Source organism: Lolium perenne, chromosome 6, assembly GCF_019359855.2.
Source record: "Lolium perenne isolate Kyuss_39 chromosome 6, Kyuss_2.0, whole genome shotgun sequence".
In the NCBI taxonomy this organism is placed as follows: Eukaryota; Viridiplantae; Streptophyta; class Magnoliopsida; order Poales; family Poaceae; genus Lolium; species Lolium perenne.
The window spans coordinates 4,510,748-4,530,219 of record NC_067249.2 but is presented as its reverse complement, the minus strand read 5'-3'; the positions used below and the strand labels follow the sequence as shown (position 1 = coordinate 4,530,219).

Genomic DNA, 19,472 nt, shown 5'->3' with positions numbered 1-19,472 from the left:
CTACATGTTGGGTAGGGAGGGAGTATTATAACTTTTTTTAAAGTCCCTTTAGTGGGTCCTGGTGTTACTTGAGGTTGATTGTTATTTTTTTTTGTAAGTATCGTTCAATGATGAATAAAGAGGGCTGTGTGCATCATTTTCATGCAGAATCAGGGGTATCACCTGGTGTGCCAATGCATTAGCTAAAGCTACACATGACTCCGCTTGCGTAGCCACCGCACTAACTTCATCACCGCAGCACGATTCTCTATCTCCAGTCTTACTCCCTTGCTTTTGTCGGTGGGTCTGACAACAGGCAGGGGTTTGAACTGACCCAACTGACTAAAACTCGCTCTCCCAAAACCAATACTTTCCCTGAAACTATCTATGTCTCTCTCTTGAAACCATATCATCATACATGAAATATTTAGAATTTTGGCATGTGTGACTTTCTATGAGTGAGTAGCTCTTTTTTTTGTAGATCCATGGGTAACTAGAGATCTAGATACATGGAGTGAATAGCATAAAACCACCACTTTAATGGTGAAATTTACCGTATACCACCACTTTACGTTTGCGGGACAAAAAACGACCAGATTTTGCGAGGTTTTTTGCGAAATACGCTAAACGCGAACTGAACGTGAATTGACAGGGAATCTAACAGGTTGGGCCCGCTGTAAGTGATGACGTGGAAAAAAAACTAATGAAATTGCTTATGTGGACAGACGGCTCACTTGTCAGTCCATATTAAGAAATAAAAAATTCCCAAAAATCATTAAATGGGGGTGAGGTCTTCTCCTCCCGTGACCGCCGCTGCTACCTCAGACAAACTCCGGCGCCACCATCGGCCGCCTCCCGCGTGCCTAGGACCAGCACCACTTCTCCCTGCCGCACCCAGTTCGCAAGCGTCGCGGGTGAGCACCTCCCTGCTCGCAGTTGAGCACCTCCCACGACAGATCTCGGCGAGGCGGCGGCGGGCATGCTCGGCCTGGCGGGACGGAGGGCGGGCGCAACGAGGCAGCAGCGGGCAGGTTCGGCCAGGCGCAGCGGCTGCGGGTGGGCACGGCGAAGCTCACGGTGGAGTGCGGGCACGGCGAGGCGACGGCGGGCAGGCTCGGCCTGGCGGGACGAAGGGCGAGCGCAGCGAGGCTGCACGGGCAGGTTCGGCCAGGCGCAGCGGCTGCGGACGGGCACGGCGAAGCTCGCGGCGGAGTGCGGGCACGGCGAGGCCGCGGCGAGCAGGCTCGGCCAGGCATGACAGCCGCGGGCGAGCTCGGCGGCTACAATGGCGTAGGGGTCCCCACGCTGCTGGTCTTCGACGGCGGCCCCGACCCAGGTCCCTTGGCCAGCGCGGCGGTTGCGGGCGGGCTCGGCGAGCTGCTGTAGGCGGCCGGAGGGGGAGGCGGGGTAGGCCTGCAGCGGGACGCGGGGTGGCCGGCACCGGAGGCTGGGGGCGGTGGCGCCATAGCCTGCGCGCTGCGGTTGTGGTCACGGGAGAGCCTCCCCATTTTATGATTTTTAGGTTTTTTTATTTCTTAAACTGGACTGACAAATTGGCCCTCTGTCCATGTCAGCGCTGACAATGGGACCCACCTGCCAGATTTCCTGTCAATTCGCGTTTAGCGTATTCCGCAAAAAACCTCGGAAAATCTGGTGGTTTTTTGTCCCGCAAACGTAAAGTGGTGGTATACGGTAAATTTCACCATCAAAGTGGTGGTTTTATGCTATTCACTCAGATACATGATCAAGTGCGATTTAAGAGTATATGTTTCTGTTTTATTACTTGTATCGGTAAAAGGAAGATACAATATGTTGTCCAATCAACCTTCACTTGGAGCGCCCATGTGCATCTCCATAATGAACAGTGTAACCTGCATATGAGATATATATAGTTTCTGATCAGTTCGGCCATAAAGACATTAATAAGGCAATGATATAGAAATCGAGCATCTCAGACAGAGTTTCTGCTTATTATAAGTTGGGTCATAAAGAAATTAATTTGGAGGAGATATACAAATTCCATGGAAAAACTGTTTAGATCACTTATTTCTGGACGGATATTATCAATGAAAACAAACCTGCACAGTCGCTCCCTTCAGGCAATGCATTACCACACGCATATGTAACCTTAGCCCATCTGGCCAGACTGATTCGCGCCAATTCCTGGGCCGTAAACTGGTTACAAACGGCTAGGAGGTTAAGCGATCCTCTCACTACTTGGCAGCATGCGTCGTTATGTTGCAAGAATGGCATGGGAAAACGTCTCCTCATGTAAGCCTCACAGTGTTGCATTACTGCATCCTTTTGTATGGAGGCTTGAGAACGACTTGCTAGTGCATGCTGAGAGCAAGAAGAGATCACCACGAAAACTACAAGCCAAAACACAGTTGCCGTCTTAACTACTGCCATATCGATTGTCTTTTGGCAGCTAGAATTGGCTACTTAACCTGGCAGCTAGTAGGTATGTAAGAGTTTTTGGAAAGGACTGTCACTCTTTGTCCCGGGTTGTCATGTATTAACAGAGGAGGACCGGTTAACCAAATCACCGGAAGATATTACATAATTAATACAATTGATCGCTATTGATATCTGTCTAGGCTAAACTAGGAAATCTACTGATTCGGTTTTTTTTCGATCAAGGAGCATATCCCCAGGTTTTGCATCCAAATGATGCACACAGCTTTTTTCTTTATTAAATTATTCGCAATATCTTACAAGGGGAATACAAAGATCAATGTCGAAGCCTCCTTCCTAGCGACAACTCGCTATACCTATGATGAAGGGGGGAACCATGAACAAAGCCATACTCCCTGACGGTACACCAACACACATCATCCAAAAAGCAAAACTCTGAGGGCGTGCCATTGCACACGCCGCAGAGTTCGCAGCCGCCATCTATCTCGAACCCATCTCCAAGCGAGATCAACGTATTACCGTGCCAGGTCTGCCGTCGATGTCACCGTAACACCAAACAGCTCCACCATCCTGCCCACATCCAGCAATCCTCACCCATCTTCGATACCCCGCAGCTCCACGCCGCCGAGAATCATCGACGACAACATGGTAGATGAACACCACTCCACAAAAAACCACCTCCATTCAGCCGCTGCTCCAAAAACGATGCCCCAAGAGGTAACACAACGCAGGAAGCACCGTCATCATCCGATCCTGGCTGGATCTAAGATCTCCCCCGGAGCACCACGAGTGCGTTCCCGCGAACTGCGACGACGATGCCTTCAAGAAGGAAGCGACGCTTAACGCCGCCATCGCCCGCCAATCTTGACACGGTTTTCACCGACAGCTGTGAGTTCCCAACTCGGCGAGAGCAAACGGAGAGGCCAGCAAAGATGATGCCGTCACACGGAAACTGATTCGGTTTATAAGACTAGTCATAATGCATAGTATCATATAGAAGTATCATGTGTATGATATTACTATATATTATTATGTCCACAATACATGGTATCATAACTGATTTGTAGAATCTCAATGCAAATATATGTACAAGATTTGTTTGGCATTAAACTTTCTAGTACTACGTGCTATAATACAGTATCTGCATATGATACTACTATCATCTATCTCATCTTTAATTGCAGTGCCATATTAGTTTTTTTTTGAATGCATGTGATGAATGATACTCCCTCTCTCACAGTTTATTAGGCGTGCGCGTACTCCTAGGTCGTAAATTTGATCAAGTTAGCATTAGTTATATGTTATAAAAATATATCATTAGAAAGTTTAGATGCTCTATTTTCTAATGATATAATTTTATATTATATAATTTAAATTATATAAGTCAAACTGGTGACCTAGGGATACGGAGAAGATTACGGAGGGAGTACTACCGGTAGTCTAAATGCACCGATACACAAGATTAAAGAGAGAGGATATGCTGATGTCATGGCTGATGCCAAGACTAGTCTAGGCCGAAGCTTATTATGGGCCACTTCTATTGGGCTTATTGAACAACTTCTAGTTTGAGAGGAGCTGATGCCCAAAAGAAGTGAAAAATTCTGGGTAGCTTCTCCCCACCACTGAGCTGCTCCGTAGTGCAAATTTGCAGGTCTGGAGAAACTGGTCGAGGGCAGCTTCTCGGGCTTCTCCAGAATGAACGAACCGCTTGCTGCAAATACTTCTATCTATATCCTGGTTATCTACCCCAGATCTGCCACCGAGATGCCGAATCGTTTTCTTGTTTCCGTCCCGAGCTGGCCCAACCAACCGATCTATCTCCGATTCCCCGTCTCTTTCCCTAGTTGACCCAGACGCATCGCTTCCTCGTCCGAGTGTTTCTCCGCCGCCGGTGCCGGGCCACGTTGAGTTCCACTGTTCCCGCTCGCCGCGACGATTAGCAGATCCTCCCGCATGCCTGCCCTCCTTTAGGAGCTCCGCCCCAGCGCCGCTCGCCCTCAACTTTGCCTAGGAATTCTATCCCAGCTCAGCCTTGATCCAGGAGCCAGTCGCCAGGGGCACATCCCGTGCGCCCCCACAATGGAGCTACAGCTCGTCACCGGCCAGTTCACCTCGCCGTGGAGCCCCCACCGCAGCCCTGGCAAGACATTGCCATGTTGATGGAATGGAGCGCCTTCTGATGGCAGTTGCCGTCCCGTGTCAGGATATAACACTACGGGAAAACAAGACTTTGGCGTGCAACTATTTGCTCGGCAAAGGGCCCTATATGCATGGCAAAGGTCGCACGGCAAAGGCGCTGCAGTGCGACGCCGCATGCCAAAGGCCGCTTCTTTACCGTGTGCCAAACATGTTTTATCTAAAAAAAAGCCCCAAACTAGCTGGTCTGGGATTCAAACCTAGGACGCAAAGTAGAGAAAGCGTGCAACCTTGCCACTAGGCTAATTGTTCATTTGTTGATAACTATACCACGTCACGCCTTTTTAGCCTTTTTAGCTGAGAAGAAATCCAGTTTTTACATCTTTATCATGTGCTTACACTAGGTAAAGGCTTCTTTGCCGTACGTTTGTTAAAAAAACTAGGCAAATGCTTGTTTTGCTGTGCGTTTGTTAAAAACACTAGGCAAAGGCGCGCACGGCGATGCCTTTTGTGCTTTGCCGTGTTCGGCGGCTTTGCCGTGCGCCTTGATACGGCTTTGCCATCGATATTTTTTTTACCGTGCGTCGTGAGGGGTCTTTGCCGTCCAGAGGTCTTTGCTGTGTGTTTTTCTATTCATTCTTTGCCATGCCGCCATTCTTTGCCGTGCGGTTTCGTGCTATCGCACGGCAAAGACTTCATTGTCGTGCGCATGCGCACGACAACGACACGCCGCATGGCAATGCCTTTTTTTTTCCCTAGTGTAATAGTCCTAGACTGTCTATCACTTTGATTAATAATATGGAGTGTAAGTCTCTACGTACTGAACGTTAGGCACATGAGCTTTTCTACCATTGAATCGGTTGAGCATGACACAATTCATGTCCAGGGGTGTTGTAGACTTTGCACAACAAACATACCTAGATTGAAGAGGATCCAAAGAAGGGGAAGAAGAGTTTCTAGATGCTTCTCTCAACCGGAGTTTCTCTCTACGGAAATCCATAAACTAGCTTCTCTATAAGCATAAGCTCAAAAGAAGTGGTCCTATGTAACTTCTCTAGAAGCTCGGAGAAGTTATTTTCTGTTTGTAATGCCTTAGTTTTGTATTAACTTTGCAGCAAGGACCTGCTCTAGGATGTCCTCGGCGGCAAGCACTCCCACTGCCGAATTTCAGGAATCCAGCGAGAAGGGCTACCTCGAAGTTGTGGTGCATGCTCCATTTCTTTTTCACATCTTGAAATCCATTCCTCCATTCAGTCCTACTTAGAGCATATCTAGTCGTATCCCCCAAATCATCCCCAAACGGCGTTGGATTGAGTATTTAAGGGACATGTTTCGTTGTGCCGCATTTGCGGCGAATAGGTTTCGCCCCCGTGTGGTGTATAAGTTTTGAAACGGAACCTGCTGGTAGCTCTATGGGCTTTAGTAGGGCTGGGCTGGCCCATTATTTTATTGATTAACAGGCCGCACCTCTCCACTCCATTCGCTCAAAGGGAAAAAAAAGGTCTCCCAGCAGAACGCCCGCCGCACCAGAGAAAGGCGACCCGCCGGCGACCTCCTCCCGCGGGCGACCTCGGCCGGACGATTCGAGGTCCGGCTGCGCCTCAGCTGATCTCTCCACGTACTCCCCCAGCATAACTAACTGCGTCTGGAGACGAGCGAGGGAAGGGAGTGGCGCCACCGGCGACCTCGGCCCACCGGAAGCCACCGAGGTTTCGATTCTGGCTTTCTCGATCCCCTAGTTTTTTTCATTTCTAGGATTGAGCTGATTTCTTGTGGTATCTGGCCACTGAAATTTTTATTTGCAATTTTTATATCAAAAAAAGGAATCACGTTACCATTTTATCAAACCAGCAACGAAATCAGTTAAATTGTTAATTGCCACCAGAGAATTCGCTTACAGGGCAGTAAGGCCTAGATCACTGAGCACATTGGCAGAGCATGTTAATTGATTGTTTTGAATATAACTGCAAAATGCGTTAGAATGCAGTGACCAGGACCAGAAGAGTTGAACAAAAATGTCAATAGATTTAGGAAGAGTGGTCCCCTGTCAATTGGTTGAAAGATTTTTTTTTGTCGCTGTAATGCACTCTACATAGCATAAGATGGGTTCATCCTAGTTGCTGCTCATATTCCCCAAGGGTACTGTGGAGTATCATTTCCGATGTTTATTTGTGTATGTGTTCTCGTGAATGAATGGATGGATATATGCTGGTATGTTTGTATTTTGTTCATCAAATAGTGTTTTTATTAGTGTGTTTGAGAGAGAAGAGCATGAACAACATTGATGAAAGGAATCAATCCACAAGCATTTATTTGTCGCTGCTGCTGTTTCAGGGTTGGTCCTGTTCCCATTCCTGAATCGCAATGTGCAGATGCCCAAAGGCTGCTGCTATCCCCGGCGCTGGACAGCAACGTATCCAAGGTGCTCGATGACGACAGCTTCCTCATTGAGATGATGGATCGTCCTTCAGTTCCTGAACGGTAAAATCTACTTTCCTTCAATTTAGGCAGCACAGTTTGTGTGTGTTGTACTGTTTTTCTGGATGGATGTTTTTGTTATGTGTTGAAGAAAGTATGCCTGTTATTTGTTCTATGTTTTCTTCCAACACATGTTGATTAAAGAAAGCAGTCCGTTGATTATCTATACTTCTTATAAAACAAAACGTCACGAAGTGCAATTAATGTTTGTGTATCTCAACATGCAAGCTATCCAAATAACCTATTCTCTTGGCCAATTATTTATCCACCTCATCCCACAAATAATTCTTATATATTGTGTATTTCTACATGCAAGATATTTACATCATTTATTTTTTAACCATTAAACTATCAATGCCATTCTTTTTTTGCCGCTCGATTGATAAGATTGCACACTCGCGCTATATGATTACATAGTTGAATCATGTGCTACTTGAACATCGAAAATAGTTTCGGCAACCAAATGAACTCTTTGCAAATTAAACTCAATGTTAATTATGTGCTCTTATATATGTAACCACACAAGATGTTTCTAAAAACATTAGGCGGCAATGTGCATGCATTTTTAATGCAAGCCATCCATATCATTTGGTTCTTCAGCCCGTTGATTAATTTTACCTTATTTAAATCAATTGCACACACCTCTGAAATATAACGATTTTAAATTTTTGAATAATTAACCATTTCATATATATTTTAAATTTAGTGTCTCAACTAGTATGGCCAACTATGTATTGCATATTCTGTAAACCAAGTTTTATGTATTTTATTAGATTTCTTAAAGAGATACCCGCTGCAACGCGCGGGGTATGGTTCTAGTACTTGTAGTGTTTCCAGCCACGCTGATCAAAGAAATATGTCCATTGATTATTTTGCATTTGTTTTTCGTTGTTGCTTCTGTTTCAGCGTCGATCCCATTCCAAGCATGACATGTGTGGATGCCAAGAGGTTGCGGTGTTCTGCAATGCCAGCCAACCTAGTACCCAAGGTCCTCGATGATGACAATACTAATTCCTGGCCGGCGGCGGTGCCCCCGCTGGAAGACGAGAATCTCCTCCATGAGATCTTCCTCCGCCTCCCTCCAAAGCCATCCTCGCTTCCCAGTGCCTCCCTCATCTGCAAGCGCTGGCGCACCATCCTTTCTGACACCCAATTCCTCGGCCGCTTTCGCAAACACCACCAGAAGGCCCTGCTTCTTGGCTTCTTCGTAGGGATGGCCTTGAGAGGAGACGCCATCTTCACTCCTGTCCTGGAGCCTCTTGATCGCATCCCCTCTACAAGATCTGGAAGTTCACTGGTTGCTGCCATGGCCTTGCTGTCCTAGTCAATCCATCACGGGGCAAGATTGCTGTGTGGGATCCCCTCACTGGCCAACATCACCGTGTGACTTTTCCACCAGGACTGGACACCAAACGTCCGGGATACTTTCAGTCTACGGTGTTGTGCGCTGATGCCAAACATGGGCATGTGCATGGAGACTGCTTCTTGAGCCCATTTAAATTGGTTTTAATCTGTGACATGTACAAGGAGGCAATCGTTTCTCTCTACGACTCGGTGTCTGGTGTATGGACAAATTTTGTCTCAACGGCGACTACTGATACAACTTTTATTACAAGGCCCAGCATCCTTGTCGGAAATGCAGTATACTGGTTGTTTTATGGAGGTGACATCCTTGTGTTTGATCTTGAAAGGAAAACCCTTGGTGTGATCAAGATGCCATTAGACAACCATACTACCAACGACGGGTGTTTTCACATCTTACGGATGGAGGATGGTGGACTTGGCCTTGCTGTTTTGTCTGAATTGACCATAAAATTATGGGAGAGGAAATTAAACTATGATGGTGTTGTCGAATGGGTAATACAGAAAACAATTCCACTGCAGGGGATTCTTCCACGGTGTAATGCCGGCGAAACTGTAATTTTCGTGGGGTATAATGAGGAGACAAATGTGATTGTTCTGTCTACCATAATTGGCAACTTCATGCTTCAACTTGACTCGATGCAGACCAGGCATATTATTAAAAGATGTCACATGTCTTATGACATCTTTTATCCATACACTAATTTCTATACCGCAGGTAATACTTTTCTATCTACATTGCACACACATAAAAAACAGTTAGTTTTCTATTCATGAGGAAACAAATGCCATTGCTATAATATTGTTCATGTGATTAAGGACAGGCTGGATTTATAATACTACCTCAAATATGTTTCTTTGTCACTCATGTAATCATATGGTGTTGTAATTTATTTGTTAATTGCTGGGCTACATTGATCCTAGAACAGGAATATGACTATCACTTTATTGCCTGGACATTAGTAAATATTAGCTACTGACAATTGGAAACTGGCAACATATTGAAACCATCTTATATCTGAAATAGTAACCCGATTTCCACATTTGGAAGCTTAAAGCTTGCTTTGCTTTTTCATTCTAATTTCCCCCTTGCAATATAAGATCTAATTTTTGATATTATTCATCACTTCAAATATCTTATATTTATTCATTTAAAAAATAGTATTTCATTAAACTCAAAAGTACTACCATGTACTGCTCATTTTTTTAGTGGGGTTTCTCAATCTTGGAATACTTCGTTTTGGCCAATAAATTCTGTCATCTTAAATATCTTTATAAAGGATTTTGTTTTGTTTTCTCTTGCACCTGGCAATCGGTGGGTCCTCGTTTACAATCCTCGTCAGAGATTCTACTTTCTCCTTATCAAGTTACATGAATATATAATGGTTTGGTCATACGCCTTCGCGCTCATTCAACATCTCTTTCAATTTGCATTGGTTTATTGTGCTTCTTTTTCTTGTAGGGAGAGGAGTTGGATGGAAGTGGTTGGATCTGAAACTGTGAACACATGAAATCTGCTAATGTGGTATGCTACTTGAACAAGTGAGGTAAATTTATCTTTTTGCTATGTGTGTATCTGTTTTGCTTTTTACACTTTTTATATGATCATGCATTTTTTCATTAGTGTGCTTGCATTTTATTAATTCCAAAACTGTCTAGTTATTCATTTCTAAAAGCATGCCTTTGAGTTTAGATACCAGATGGTTTGGCTTTCTACTCTTTAAGCCTCTCATATGCACATGATGGACAAGGTAAATCTCAAATGAATCAAATTCTAGGGAATTTTGTTTTTTTTTGCTTCTGACGGAGACATCCAAAATCTAGTCGCTAATCTATTCTCCTTTGGATTTTCTTGAGGTTATTGTGTAACCATCATAAATTCTATTTTCTCTGAAAAATAGGCACATCGTTCTGCAGGTATCTAGAGCTAAAACTCGGGCTGCTGAGGTGCAGAAATGGTACTTACTGTAGGTTCTTCCATTTTGTATGCTGTGGCAATATGTTATCGACAGTGGAACTTTCACTATATGTACCAAGTATTTAGGTTCTTCTACTTCTATGTGACATACTGACGTTGCCTATGAACTTTCACTATATGCACAAAGTATGTAATGTGTTGGTTACCTGACATCTGTAGACATTAGTTGTATTTGTAATGCATGCCTCTGGTACATGGTCTTTGTGATGTTAGCCTACTTCTTGTTGAGCAGTAGCTACTTGGTTAAGGTTTTTCTGAAGTGCAATGGCAGAAGCAAGCCAAGAGAGTGCTCTACTAAAAAAATAGACTGTTCTGATGCTTTTGTTTTACCCTGAACATGTATATTCCTTCAATTGAAAAGAGTGCTTTAGTTTAAGAAAATTCATGATTTATACAGCTAGGGTGTCAAGTGGGATCCCACCTAAATTTCACTTGTAGTGCATTTTGCATTTCGTAGTGTAAATTTTGACACAAAAATTTGAACTAGAAAAGACAAAATACACTAAAAGTGAGATCCCACCAGGATCCCACCTTGACACCTTATTTATTCTCGAGTAGTATCCAACTCTGTATCTGCTGTCAAAAATTTATCCGTTCTGAATTGAATATGTACTACGAATTGTTTCGTATTTACCATCTTCGACACTTTTCCTTTAAGTTGCTGCAACAAGTTCATTTTCAGGGAAACCAAGAGACTCTTGAGAACAGTATCTTCTCGTGCAGGGAAAGAAAGTGGTCCTTTCTAAGTGCAAAACAGTTTATGCTTTTAAAAATAGTGCTCCTACACTTATATTATGGCTTGTGTTTTGGTCTGAATGTGTGTATGCATAGGTAAATGATACACATGGGCTGCACCTTTCTAAGTGGCAAAGAGTATTTAACACAGGCAGCCTCTCGTATGAAATGCGAAGGAAATCTCAGATGACTTGGGCAAATGGACAATGTTACAGGCATCGGCACTTGGCACATACGGTCAGTTGATCTTTGCCTCATTGTTCATGAGAGCGTGCTACTTGGTGACATCGTGGTGTACATTTTATCATTGCTAAATATATCCATCCCGACTCTTGTTCTGTTCTGGGTGCAACAGAGACTACATGTGAAGAACCAAGGGTGTCAGAAACGCCTTGGATTTGTTTCCTGGCATCTTGTTTGTAGCCATTCACAAGTTTATTGTGTCCTAGATTGGGATGTTATATGTGTGTGGACAAGATTTCAGGTGATCCTCTTCTACCCACCCAAATCCCTTCGGGACCCAAATCCTGCCACTATATCACGTACTATGCTGCACATTCGGTTAATCCCTGTCATTTATAGCACTGCATTAAGATTGAACTATACACTGCAAAACTGGCAGCAAGAAATGTGGCCACGATGGCGGTATCTGTGTCCACGACGGCGGGAGTTGTGGCCTCGGCGACAGGAGTGGTGTCTGGTATGGTCTCGGGCAAGGGGGGCACCGTGGTCTCCATGGGTCGAACTAGGGCACCGGTGGCGACTGGAAGAGAATGGGGAGGGGGTGTGTGGCTGGCTGGAGGGCCCGGGACGAACATATATTCCTGTGACGTGGATGTGCGAGCTGGCCGCTAGGCCGCAAAACTGTCCCAAAAATGAGGGGAAAATGTGCCAAGATGGGTGTGTCTGTGGGGCGCGGTATGTTTATGTGTCGCCATTGGGACTCGCATTTTATCCCCGCGGGGCCTGCCGTTGGAGATGGCATTACATTTGGTGTCCTGCGGTGCATCTGGTCATTGAGAAATTAACAAGCTAGTTGGCCACTGCATCTACATCTATGTATGTGATAACGGAGTGTTCTACCCCGCAAAAAATAAAATAAAAACTGAGTGTTCTGAATTTTTTGTATGCCTAGCTATAGCATCTTATCATTGAACTATAATAACTAACGAAGTCAACTCCGTCGGAAATTTTGCTACCTAACATGACTGACACTTAACTTTGCCACTGAGCCAGGAGACTGGAGCTGGAGAAGGCATATATTGACAGATCTAAAGTATGTTGCACCCACTAGTAATTTCCCACGAAGCTCCCTCATACGCTTCTGGCAGAGCTTACACGGTTACACCTGGGGCGGAGATTAACTGGCGAAATGCATTCAGAGTTCCACTTATATTAAGTGGAGTCGTCTCCCCTAACGTCCATGGCGCAAAGTTTAGCAGCCCTAACGTGCGCCCACATGGATTTCTTCTGAACGCGGCCGCCCGGTGGAACTCAACGAGCTTCTTATATTCTCCTCGCTGACCCACATGACTATCTCCTATTTAAGCGAGACCTGAATAGCTAGCCAGAGGATCACAAGTCACAACACAGACCTACTAAGAGCTACCACTGTAGTAACCAAATGATGAAGAGCTCTTGCGTGTGCCTCCTAGTCCTCCTATGCTGTTCATGGCCATCCTCCCTCGCCCAAACTCTTGTCCCGCCTCCAAACCCGGCTTCTCCTCGCCCCCTCGTCCGAGCAGTGAACCTCGGTGGCTGGCTCGTCACGGAGGGCTGGATCCTGCCCTCCCTCTTCGATGGCATCCCCAATAAAGATCTCTTGGTAAAATACTCATATAACTAGCTAGTATCTTTTATATCTCAACTTATTTTTTCCCTTTCAAAAAAGATGACAACTCCAGGATCTGGATGGATTGATGCACATAACCATCACTTATTCCATATATGTTTGGTTTGTCTGCATATCGATGTTCCCCACAACTGATAAGTTGCTTAATTTCTGCCACGTATCGATTGAATAGGATGGCACGCAACTGCAGTTCAAGTCCGTCACCCAGAACGCCTACGTGGCTGCCGAGAATGGTGGTGGCGGGCCGCTGAGAGCAAACCGCACTTCAGCCTCGGGCTGGGAGACCTTCAAGCTCTGGCGGATCGACCAGAACAGCTTCAACCTCAAGGTATTCAACGGCCAGTTCGTCAGCGCCCCTGGGAGCAATGTAGCAGCAACAGCTGCCACGCCGGGGCAGTCGGAGAGGTTCCAGTTAGTGCGCAACGAGGCTGACAAGAATAGGATGAGGATCAAAGCACCAAATGGGTCATTTTTGCAGGTAGAGTACCGAGTCACTCGGTAGTAGTCGTTGACCTCATTTCCGATGTTAGATTAATAATTGCACGATGGATCAATGGCATAGCTAACAGGCAAAGTTACTTATTTGTAAAAAAAAATCCATTGACAATGACTATTGCAACCGCAAGCTGCAAGCAAGGGTATTTACCATTCATGATTAAACAACTACTAGTACATGCTAATCATCAATGTGTTCCATTGCTTGCACGGCAGGCAAACACTGATGGTTCGGTGACGGCGAACTTCGGTGAGAGTACAACCTGGGGCAACGACGACCCGTCGGTGTTCGCTGTGACCATTGTCAAGGGGCTGCAAGGGGAGTACCAGATCTGCAATGGCTACGGCAAAGAGAAGGCTACCCAGGTCATGAATGTGCGTAAGCTGAAAAGCCTCTTTTATAATTTGCATGTGTATACATGGACATGAAGCTATTAAAACTAAATAATGACCGAGTAGTATCATTTTCTTAGACTCGGTATAATTAATCATCATTCGTCGCATGCAGTTCAATTTTGTTGATTCCATGGGTTTTTGGCAGGACCACTGGAGCACATACATCGTGGAAGACGACTTTGCGTTCATGGCAGCAAACGGGCTGAATGCGGTGAGGATCCCAGTAGGTTGGTGGATTGCCAACGACCCCAACCCTCCAGCTCCATTCGTCGGAGGCTCTCTCCAAGCCCTGGACAATGCCTTCACATGGGCAGAGTACGTACATACATGCGTGTAGTCTTCAGAAACTAGAATGTGTTTGCAAACATTGTTTTGAAATGATATACACTTTTGTGGAAATATATGTGCAGGAGACACAATATTCGTGTGATTGTAAACTTGCATGCAGCTCCAGGGGCACAGAACCCCAATGAGCACAGTGGTACAAGGGACGGCTCGCAGACCTGGGGCGACTCCAACATTGCGCAAACCGTACAGGTCATTGATTTCCTCGCAACTAGGTATAAATCTAGCAATTTATTAGTATAATTTTACTCAAGAAAATATGGTTCAGATAGAGAACTTGTGTCCAGTAGAGATTTAAGGAAAAAAATAGAGTATAGAGACATGTAATTTTAAACAGCAACCAAAACAACATTATTCAAAGAGTGGAAATATATGAAACGATGTCAATGCCAAATATGTCCACAAGATAAAATAAATGTACCCGCTCTAATGCATGGGTCAGTTGAAGCATTCAGGGAAGCAGCCAGGTAATTCGATCTCCTTGCTAACCTTCTTTGTATTTGATGTACATACAGGTATGCTAGGAGATCAAGCCTCTTGGCGGTGGAGTTGATGAATGAGCCGCTAGCTCCCGGCGTGTCCCTGGATAGCCTAAAAAGATACTACCAACAGGGTTATGACACTGTCAGGAAGCACACCACTACGGCGTATGTGATCATGTCCAACCGACTAGCAGCGGACTCGACCGAGCTCGTCAACTTTGCCTCACAGTTCGGCAGGGCCGTCCTTGACGTGCATTACTACACGTTGTTCGATAGCAAGTTTGATTCTTTCACAGTGCAGCAGAACATTGACTACGTCAATAACAACATCGCCAATGATCTCAGTGCTATGACAAGGCGAGATGGCCCTCTCACCTTTGTTGGTAAGTGTGCAATAGTGTAGATCACCATGTTTGGAACAAGAACTTTGCACAATCCGCCAGGAACTTCCGTTTTTCAGTGAGAATTAGGTATCTCATGCATGCCATGTTTTGTACAGGCGAATGGGTGGCCGAGTGGCAGGTAAACGGAGCAACGCAAGCTGACTACCAGAGATTTGCAAATGCACAGATGGCTGTGTATCGGCGAGCCACATTTGGATGGGCTTATTGGACCTACAAGAATGTTAACAATCACTGGAGTATGCAGTGGATGATCAACAATGGATACATTTCCTTACAAAATGCTTGAGGGCAATAAATTTGCAATAGTGTATGAACAATCGGGCAACTACTTGGAAAACTGTATGAGTGAACTGATGACCATTTGAAACGTCAAGATGAATTATTTATGTAATACTTTTTTTTGGTATATGCTAAGTTTTATTTGTATGTTTGTTCACCCGAGATGCCTATCATATCATTTGCTTCACCTAATACATTATCTCGTGCTTGCTTTCTTGACTACGAGTTGTGTTATAAGTGTTATACCCCATCACACATGTATTTCTTATACCTTGCTCTAAGCACCTAATCTCACAAGGGCATATCCATGAATGTCTTGACAAAAACTATACAAACAATTGTTTGACATTTCGTCGACTTCAACTCATCTACGCACCAGCAAAAATAATTATACTAGGTTATCTGAAACCCTTGTAAGAAGAGTCTATTATGGTATGACCTCTGAACTAATGGTGTTATCATGCCAGGCAAGGCTATTTTTGCAACTTTGTCTTCCTGTTCTATCTCCTGATTGACCACATTTGATGCATGATTGAGCTCCTACTTGTTGTCTACCCGACACTCCAACAGCCGTAGCAGATGAGGACCAAAACTCAGAAGATGGTGTGGCCCTCCATGGGCTTCATCACCAGTCAATGCAGCCAACCTTGACTTGACATTGCAGCCTATGTTGTGTCTCGTGTAGCCCCTAACAACACAATCCCCACCACTTCCAATGAGCCACAAGTAGGGAGACAAATCCAATATCATCTATTTTTTTCTGAATCAGAAAAGATACTTAAACTCAGAGCATGTGAGTGTGAAGTATATAATCCGCTAGTGAAGTTCAGGTGAGGAGCTTTAGGAACTCACCGTACCAGAGGAAGGACCCCCTCTTGCTTGCCAATATATAATCCGCTATTGAAGTTTATGCAAGGAAGATCCTAACTTATCATGTTTTTTTATGTATGAGATGCAAGCACTCTAACCTGGTTAATCAGAGGAGTGCAGCAAGAGACCAGGTCAATGTCACTGGCATCAAGGACTAAATCTTCGTTGACCATCTCAGACACAAGATCGCCACAACTGTCAAGCATGTCGACTTTCCTCAAATATTCAAGAAAAGCAAGAATTTCAGTATATTTTATACATTACTAGTCAAGCAAAACATAAAAAATACAGGAGTGTCACAACAGGTAAAAGGCTTACAGATTGAATACTGCAGTTATTTTACAATGCCTAACTAGCTATCTGCTACAAATGTTCCATCTTAAACAAACCCTCCTTTTGCATTGAAAAGGTAGTATGTTTATCTTGATCCTCGAAACAGAGACATCAAGAATTGTATGTGAATCCCACTTCAAGTTTCCTTCCGTCCATGCATATACGATTGGGTTAAACTCACTATGTGCCGGCAGAGTTAATCTCACATAAACACACACGATGAAGGAAGGCAAAATGTATATGCATGGACGGAAGGAAACTTGAAGTGGGATTCACATACAATTTTGTATCATGGATGATTGGGTTAAACTCACTATGTGTTCCATCATGGATGAGTGTAGGGCCATTTTGTAGGCACTTTTAACACTAAACATACCTCTGATTCAGAGTTTCCTCCCTGCTTCCTTGCTTCCGCCCCTTCTAGCGGCGATGCGGGCTATCCGGAATGAGGTGGGAGAATAGCATCGTGAACGCTCTAGGGAAGAAGTTGGAGAAAGAGGAGATTATAATTGGAAAAGTACTACTACCTATATGCATAAAAGGATGTCGCAAGTTTGTAGATACGTCCGAATTTAGATAAAATATTGACATCTTTTTCATAAACAGAGGGAGTAGGAAGAATAATAGCAATAGAGCCGTCTTTTTCCCTCCAAAGAGTATTTTTATTGCTAAATGGCTTGGAGAAATACCGTCGGCGGTTGTTGTTACGCCAAGAAAAACCTCCATCCCCTATGTTAAGCAAGCCCCAGGGCCTACCAGGCTACCACTACCGTGCCGACGATGGTGGCAAGAAGGCGGATCTAAGAAGGAGGGTAGTTATTGGATGGACGGGTCGTCTCCCGCGATGCTCAAGGCTGAGAAATACTACACTGCAACTCCATCCAAGTGCATAAAAAATATAAATACAGTTCCATAACTGGGAAAACTTTTGTAATGCCTTGAGGTCCGATTGCTCGAAGTCACTTGGTCTGAAACCATAAATAGTCAACCTTTTGTCTTATCTAAAGTCCACTTTCTCCTTTACAAGAAAAAAACCTGAAGTCCACTTGATTCTCATGAAAGACAGAAGGGAGAAAATGGTGAACTAGATTTCTTCATCTTCGTGAACTTGCTCTTCTTTCTTGTTGGTGATGCTGCTCCTCACAAGTCACACCGTCTCGGTACCTGCTGCATGCTCTGCTTGTACCACGATCTTGGAATCCGACGGTGGACGAAGCTCCTTGGTCCTCGTCTCGTTGCTCTTTCCCCAGAGCACGAAGTAGAGCCCCACGACCACCAGCGCCGCCCCCACCACGCTGCCGAGGTGGAGCTGCTCGTGGAGCGCGATGACGTTGATCCCGGCGGCGACGATCTGGACCAGCGGCATGAAGGCCGTGGTGAACACGGGCCCTCGCCGCTCCACGCACCAGGACATGGCCAGGAACCCCAGCCCGGACCCCGCGATTCCCACGAAGAGCACGGTGACGACCTGGAGCCTGGTGGCCACGACCCACACGTGGAACGTCATCTTCTCCGTGGCGATCCCGATCGCCGCCATCTGGAGGAAGCTCAGGAAGGACATCCACGCCGTGCCCGAGTAGAGAGCAGGGTACTTGGTGCCGATCTTGGACTGCAGGATGAACCACAGAGACCAGCTCGCCGACCCGCCCAGCAGCGCCGCCGACCCCACCGCCCACCTCCGCGCGCCGCCTCCTGCTGATGCTGCTGCCGAGGAATGATATGAAGTCAGGGAGGGGCCCTGGTAGAGCGCGAGCACGAGTGCCCCGGCGAGGCCCACGGCAGTGCCGGTGAGCTTGGCGGCGCCGGAGCCAGTGGAGACGTCGAGCCTCTCGACCTTGAAGGGCAGCGCGAGGAGGAAGGTGAACATGGGGGTCATGTTGATGAAGGCGCAGGCGAAGGTAGCCGTGGTGTACCGGAGGCCCAGGAAGAAGAGCCACTGCGTCAGTGAAGCACTGCATTCATGCAAGCATATTTGTGTACAATCAAATCAGAGTTTCTTCACGAACATCTCTTCAGAAAACCAAATCAAGACCAATCGAACAACTCAACTAGTTCTGGAAAGAAAATGGGAGTAATTAATTAGGTTACCCGAGCAAGGCACTGAAGAAGAGGTAGACGAAGATTTTGGTCGTCAGCTTTGGTCTTGTCTTCCTACATATATATCCATGTACATGTACAAACACCATACAAATTAATTAGCTAGCTGGTCAGGACTTTGATCTCTTAATATGAACAAAACGAATCTGTGAGCATAGTAGTTCACTTTATTACAAGGGAATTACTTCATGCTGACACAAACCTTTCTCTGAAGTAGGCGATCGGGGCGAGGAAGAGAGTGGCGGTGAGCTGGCGAAGGACGATGAGGACGGTGGTGTGCATCCCTTCGTTGAAGGCCATCTTTGTCAGCGTGTTCATGACCGCGAACACGACAACAACCGCCAGCATGGTCACCATAGGCTTGAAATCCATCTTCCTCTCTTGACCAATAAGTAATCAAGATGACTCAACAGAATGTCAAGTCAACTAGCTATATGAGTATTGTGGTGCTAACTAGCTAATTTAGGTCCTTAATAATTGATAGGATCAGACAAGCTTGTGGCAAGGCTATTTATGGCCTCTCAATGAACGCCCTGCAACATTGTGGGGAGATGTACAGTCCTCTATTCTACACCCTAATTTGTCAGTGCAAAACTACTATTTGCTTTAAGTTGTGTGCGCTGAAGAATGATGCCAATGTTGGGTCATGCATGAGTGGAATTTGTTCTCTAGACCAGCCATTCAAAAGGTAATGGAAGAACTTGATTATAATCTTCCAAAATAAATAGAAGAATCTGTGCATCTGGCTAACTTTATGACAGAAAGCAAGAAAGAGAAGGCGACTAAGGCTAGATGCTTTGGACAAAGCTATCATCGAACGTACTTAATCAGGAGTG

At 45.3% G+C, this 19,472-nt stretch overlaps 2 protein-coding genes and 2 long non-coding RNA genes across 4 annotated transcripts; 2 read left to right on the top strand and 2 right to left on the bottom strand.

Moving 5' to 3' along the window:
* Positions 1-1,733: 1,733 nt before the first annotated feature.
* On the bottom strand, positions 1,734-2,439 carry LOC127310904 (uncharacterized). Its single transcript, XR_007857424.1, has 2 exons — positions 2,058-2,439; positions 1,734-1,850 (listed from the first exon to the last, which is right to left on the bottom strand). It is a non-coding gene; the product is annotated as an uncharacterized lncRNA (long non-coding RNA).
* Positions 2,440-6,024: 3,585 nt separating this feature from the next.
* On the top strand, positions 6,025-12,158 carry LOC127309018 (uncharacterized). The gene is made up of 7 exons (XR_007856908.2): positions 6,025-6,239; positions 6,865-7,011; positions 7,915-9,088; positions 9,833-9,917; positions 10,288-11,320; positions 11,439-11,567; positions 11,706-12,158. It is a non-coding gene; the product is annotated as an uncharacterized lncRNA (long non-coding RNA).
* Positions 12,159-12,619: 461 nt separating this feature from the next.
* LOC127310905 (probable glucan 1,3-beta-glucosidase A) lies at positions 12,620-15,483 on the top strand. The gene is made up of 7 exons (XM_051341523.2): positions 12,620-12,908; positions 13,108-13,413; positions 13,647-13,805; positions 13,972-14,141; positions 14,237-14,386; positions 14,687-15,036; positions 15,153-15,483. The coding sequence occupies exons 1-7, from the start codon at positions 12,708-12,710 to the stop codon at positions 15,341-15,343; spliced, it is 1,527 nt and encodes a 508-aa protein (XP_051197483.1). The 5' UTR covers positions 12,620-12,707; the 3' UTR covers positions 15,344-15,483.
* A 1,975-nt stretch (positions 15,484-17,458) lies between these two features.
* Positions 17,459-19,168, bottom strand: LOC127310906 (WAT1-related protein At3g30340). The gene is made up of 3 exons (XM_051341524.2): positions 18,839-19,168; positions 18,628-18,690; positions 17,459-18,491 (listed from the first exon to the last, which is right to left on the bottom strand). The coding sequence occupies exons 1-3, from the start codon at positions 19,006-19,008 to the stop codon at positions 17,687-17,689; spliced, it is 1,038 nt and encodes a 345-aa protein (XP_051197484.1). The 5' UTR covers positions 19,009-19,168; the 3' UTR covers positions 17,459-17,686.
* Positions 19,169-19,472: the final 304 nt, after the last annotated feature.

What these genes read in the sequence shown, in the direction of transcription:
- LOC127310905 (XM_051341523.2), top strand. Translation starts at nt 12,708, where the DNA reads ATGATGAAGAGCTCTTGCGTGTGCCTCCTAGTCCTCCTATGCTGTTCA. An exon ending in CAAATGGGTCATTTTTGCAG is followed by an intron (nt 13,414 to 13,646) that starts GTAGAGTACCGA and finishes CTTGCACGGCAG; the next exon opens with GCAAACACTGATGGTTCGGT. An exon ending in AATGCCTTCACATGGGCAGA is followed by an intron (nt 14,142 to 14,236) that starts GTACGTACATAC and finishes ATATATGTGCAG; the next exon opens with GAGACACAATATTCGTGTGA.
- LOC127310906 (XM_051341524.2), bottom strand. Translation starts at nt 19,008, where the DNA reads ATGGATTTCAAGCCTATGGTGACCATGCTGGCGGTTGTTGTCGTGTTC. An exon ending in ATCGCCTACTTCAGAGAAAG is followed by an intron (nt 18,691 to 18,838) that starts GTTTGTGTCAGC and finishes ATATATATGTAG; the next exon opens with GAAGACAAGACCAAAGCTGA. An exon ending in TTCTTCAGTGCCTTGCTCGG is followed by an intron (nt 18,492 to 18,627) that starts GTAACCTAATTA and finishes GCATGAATGCAG; the next exon opens with TGCTTCACTGACGCAGTGGC.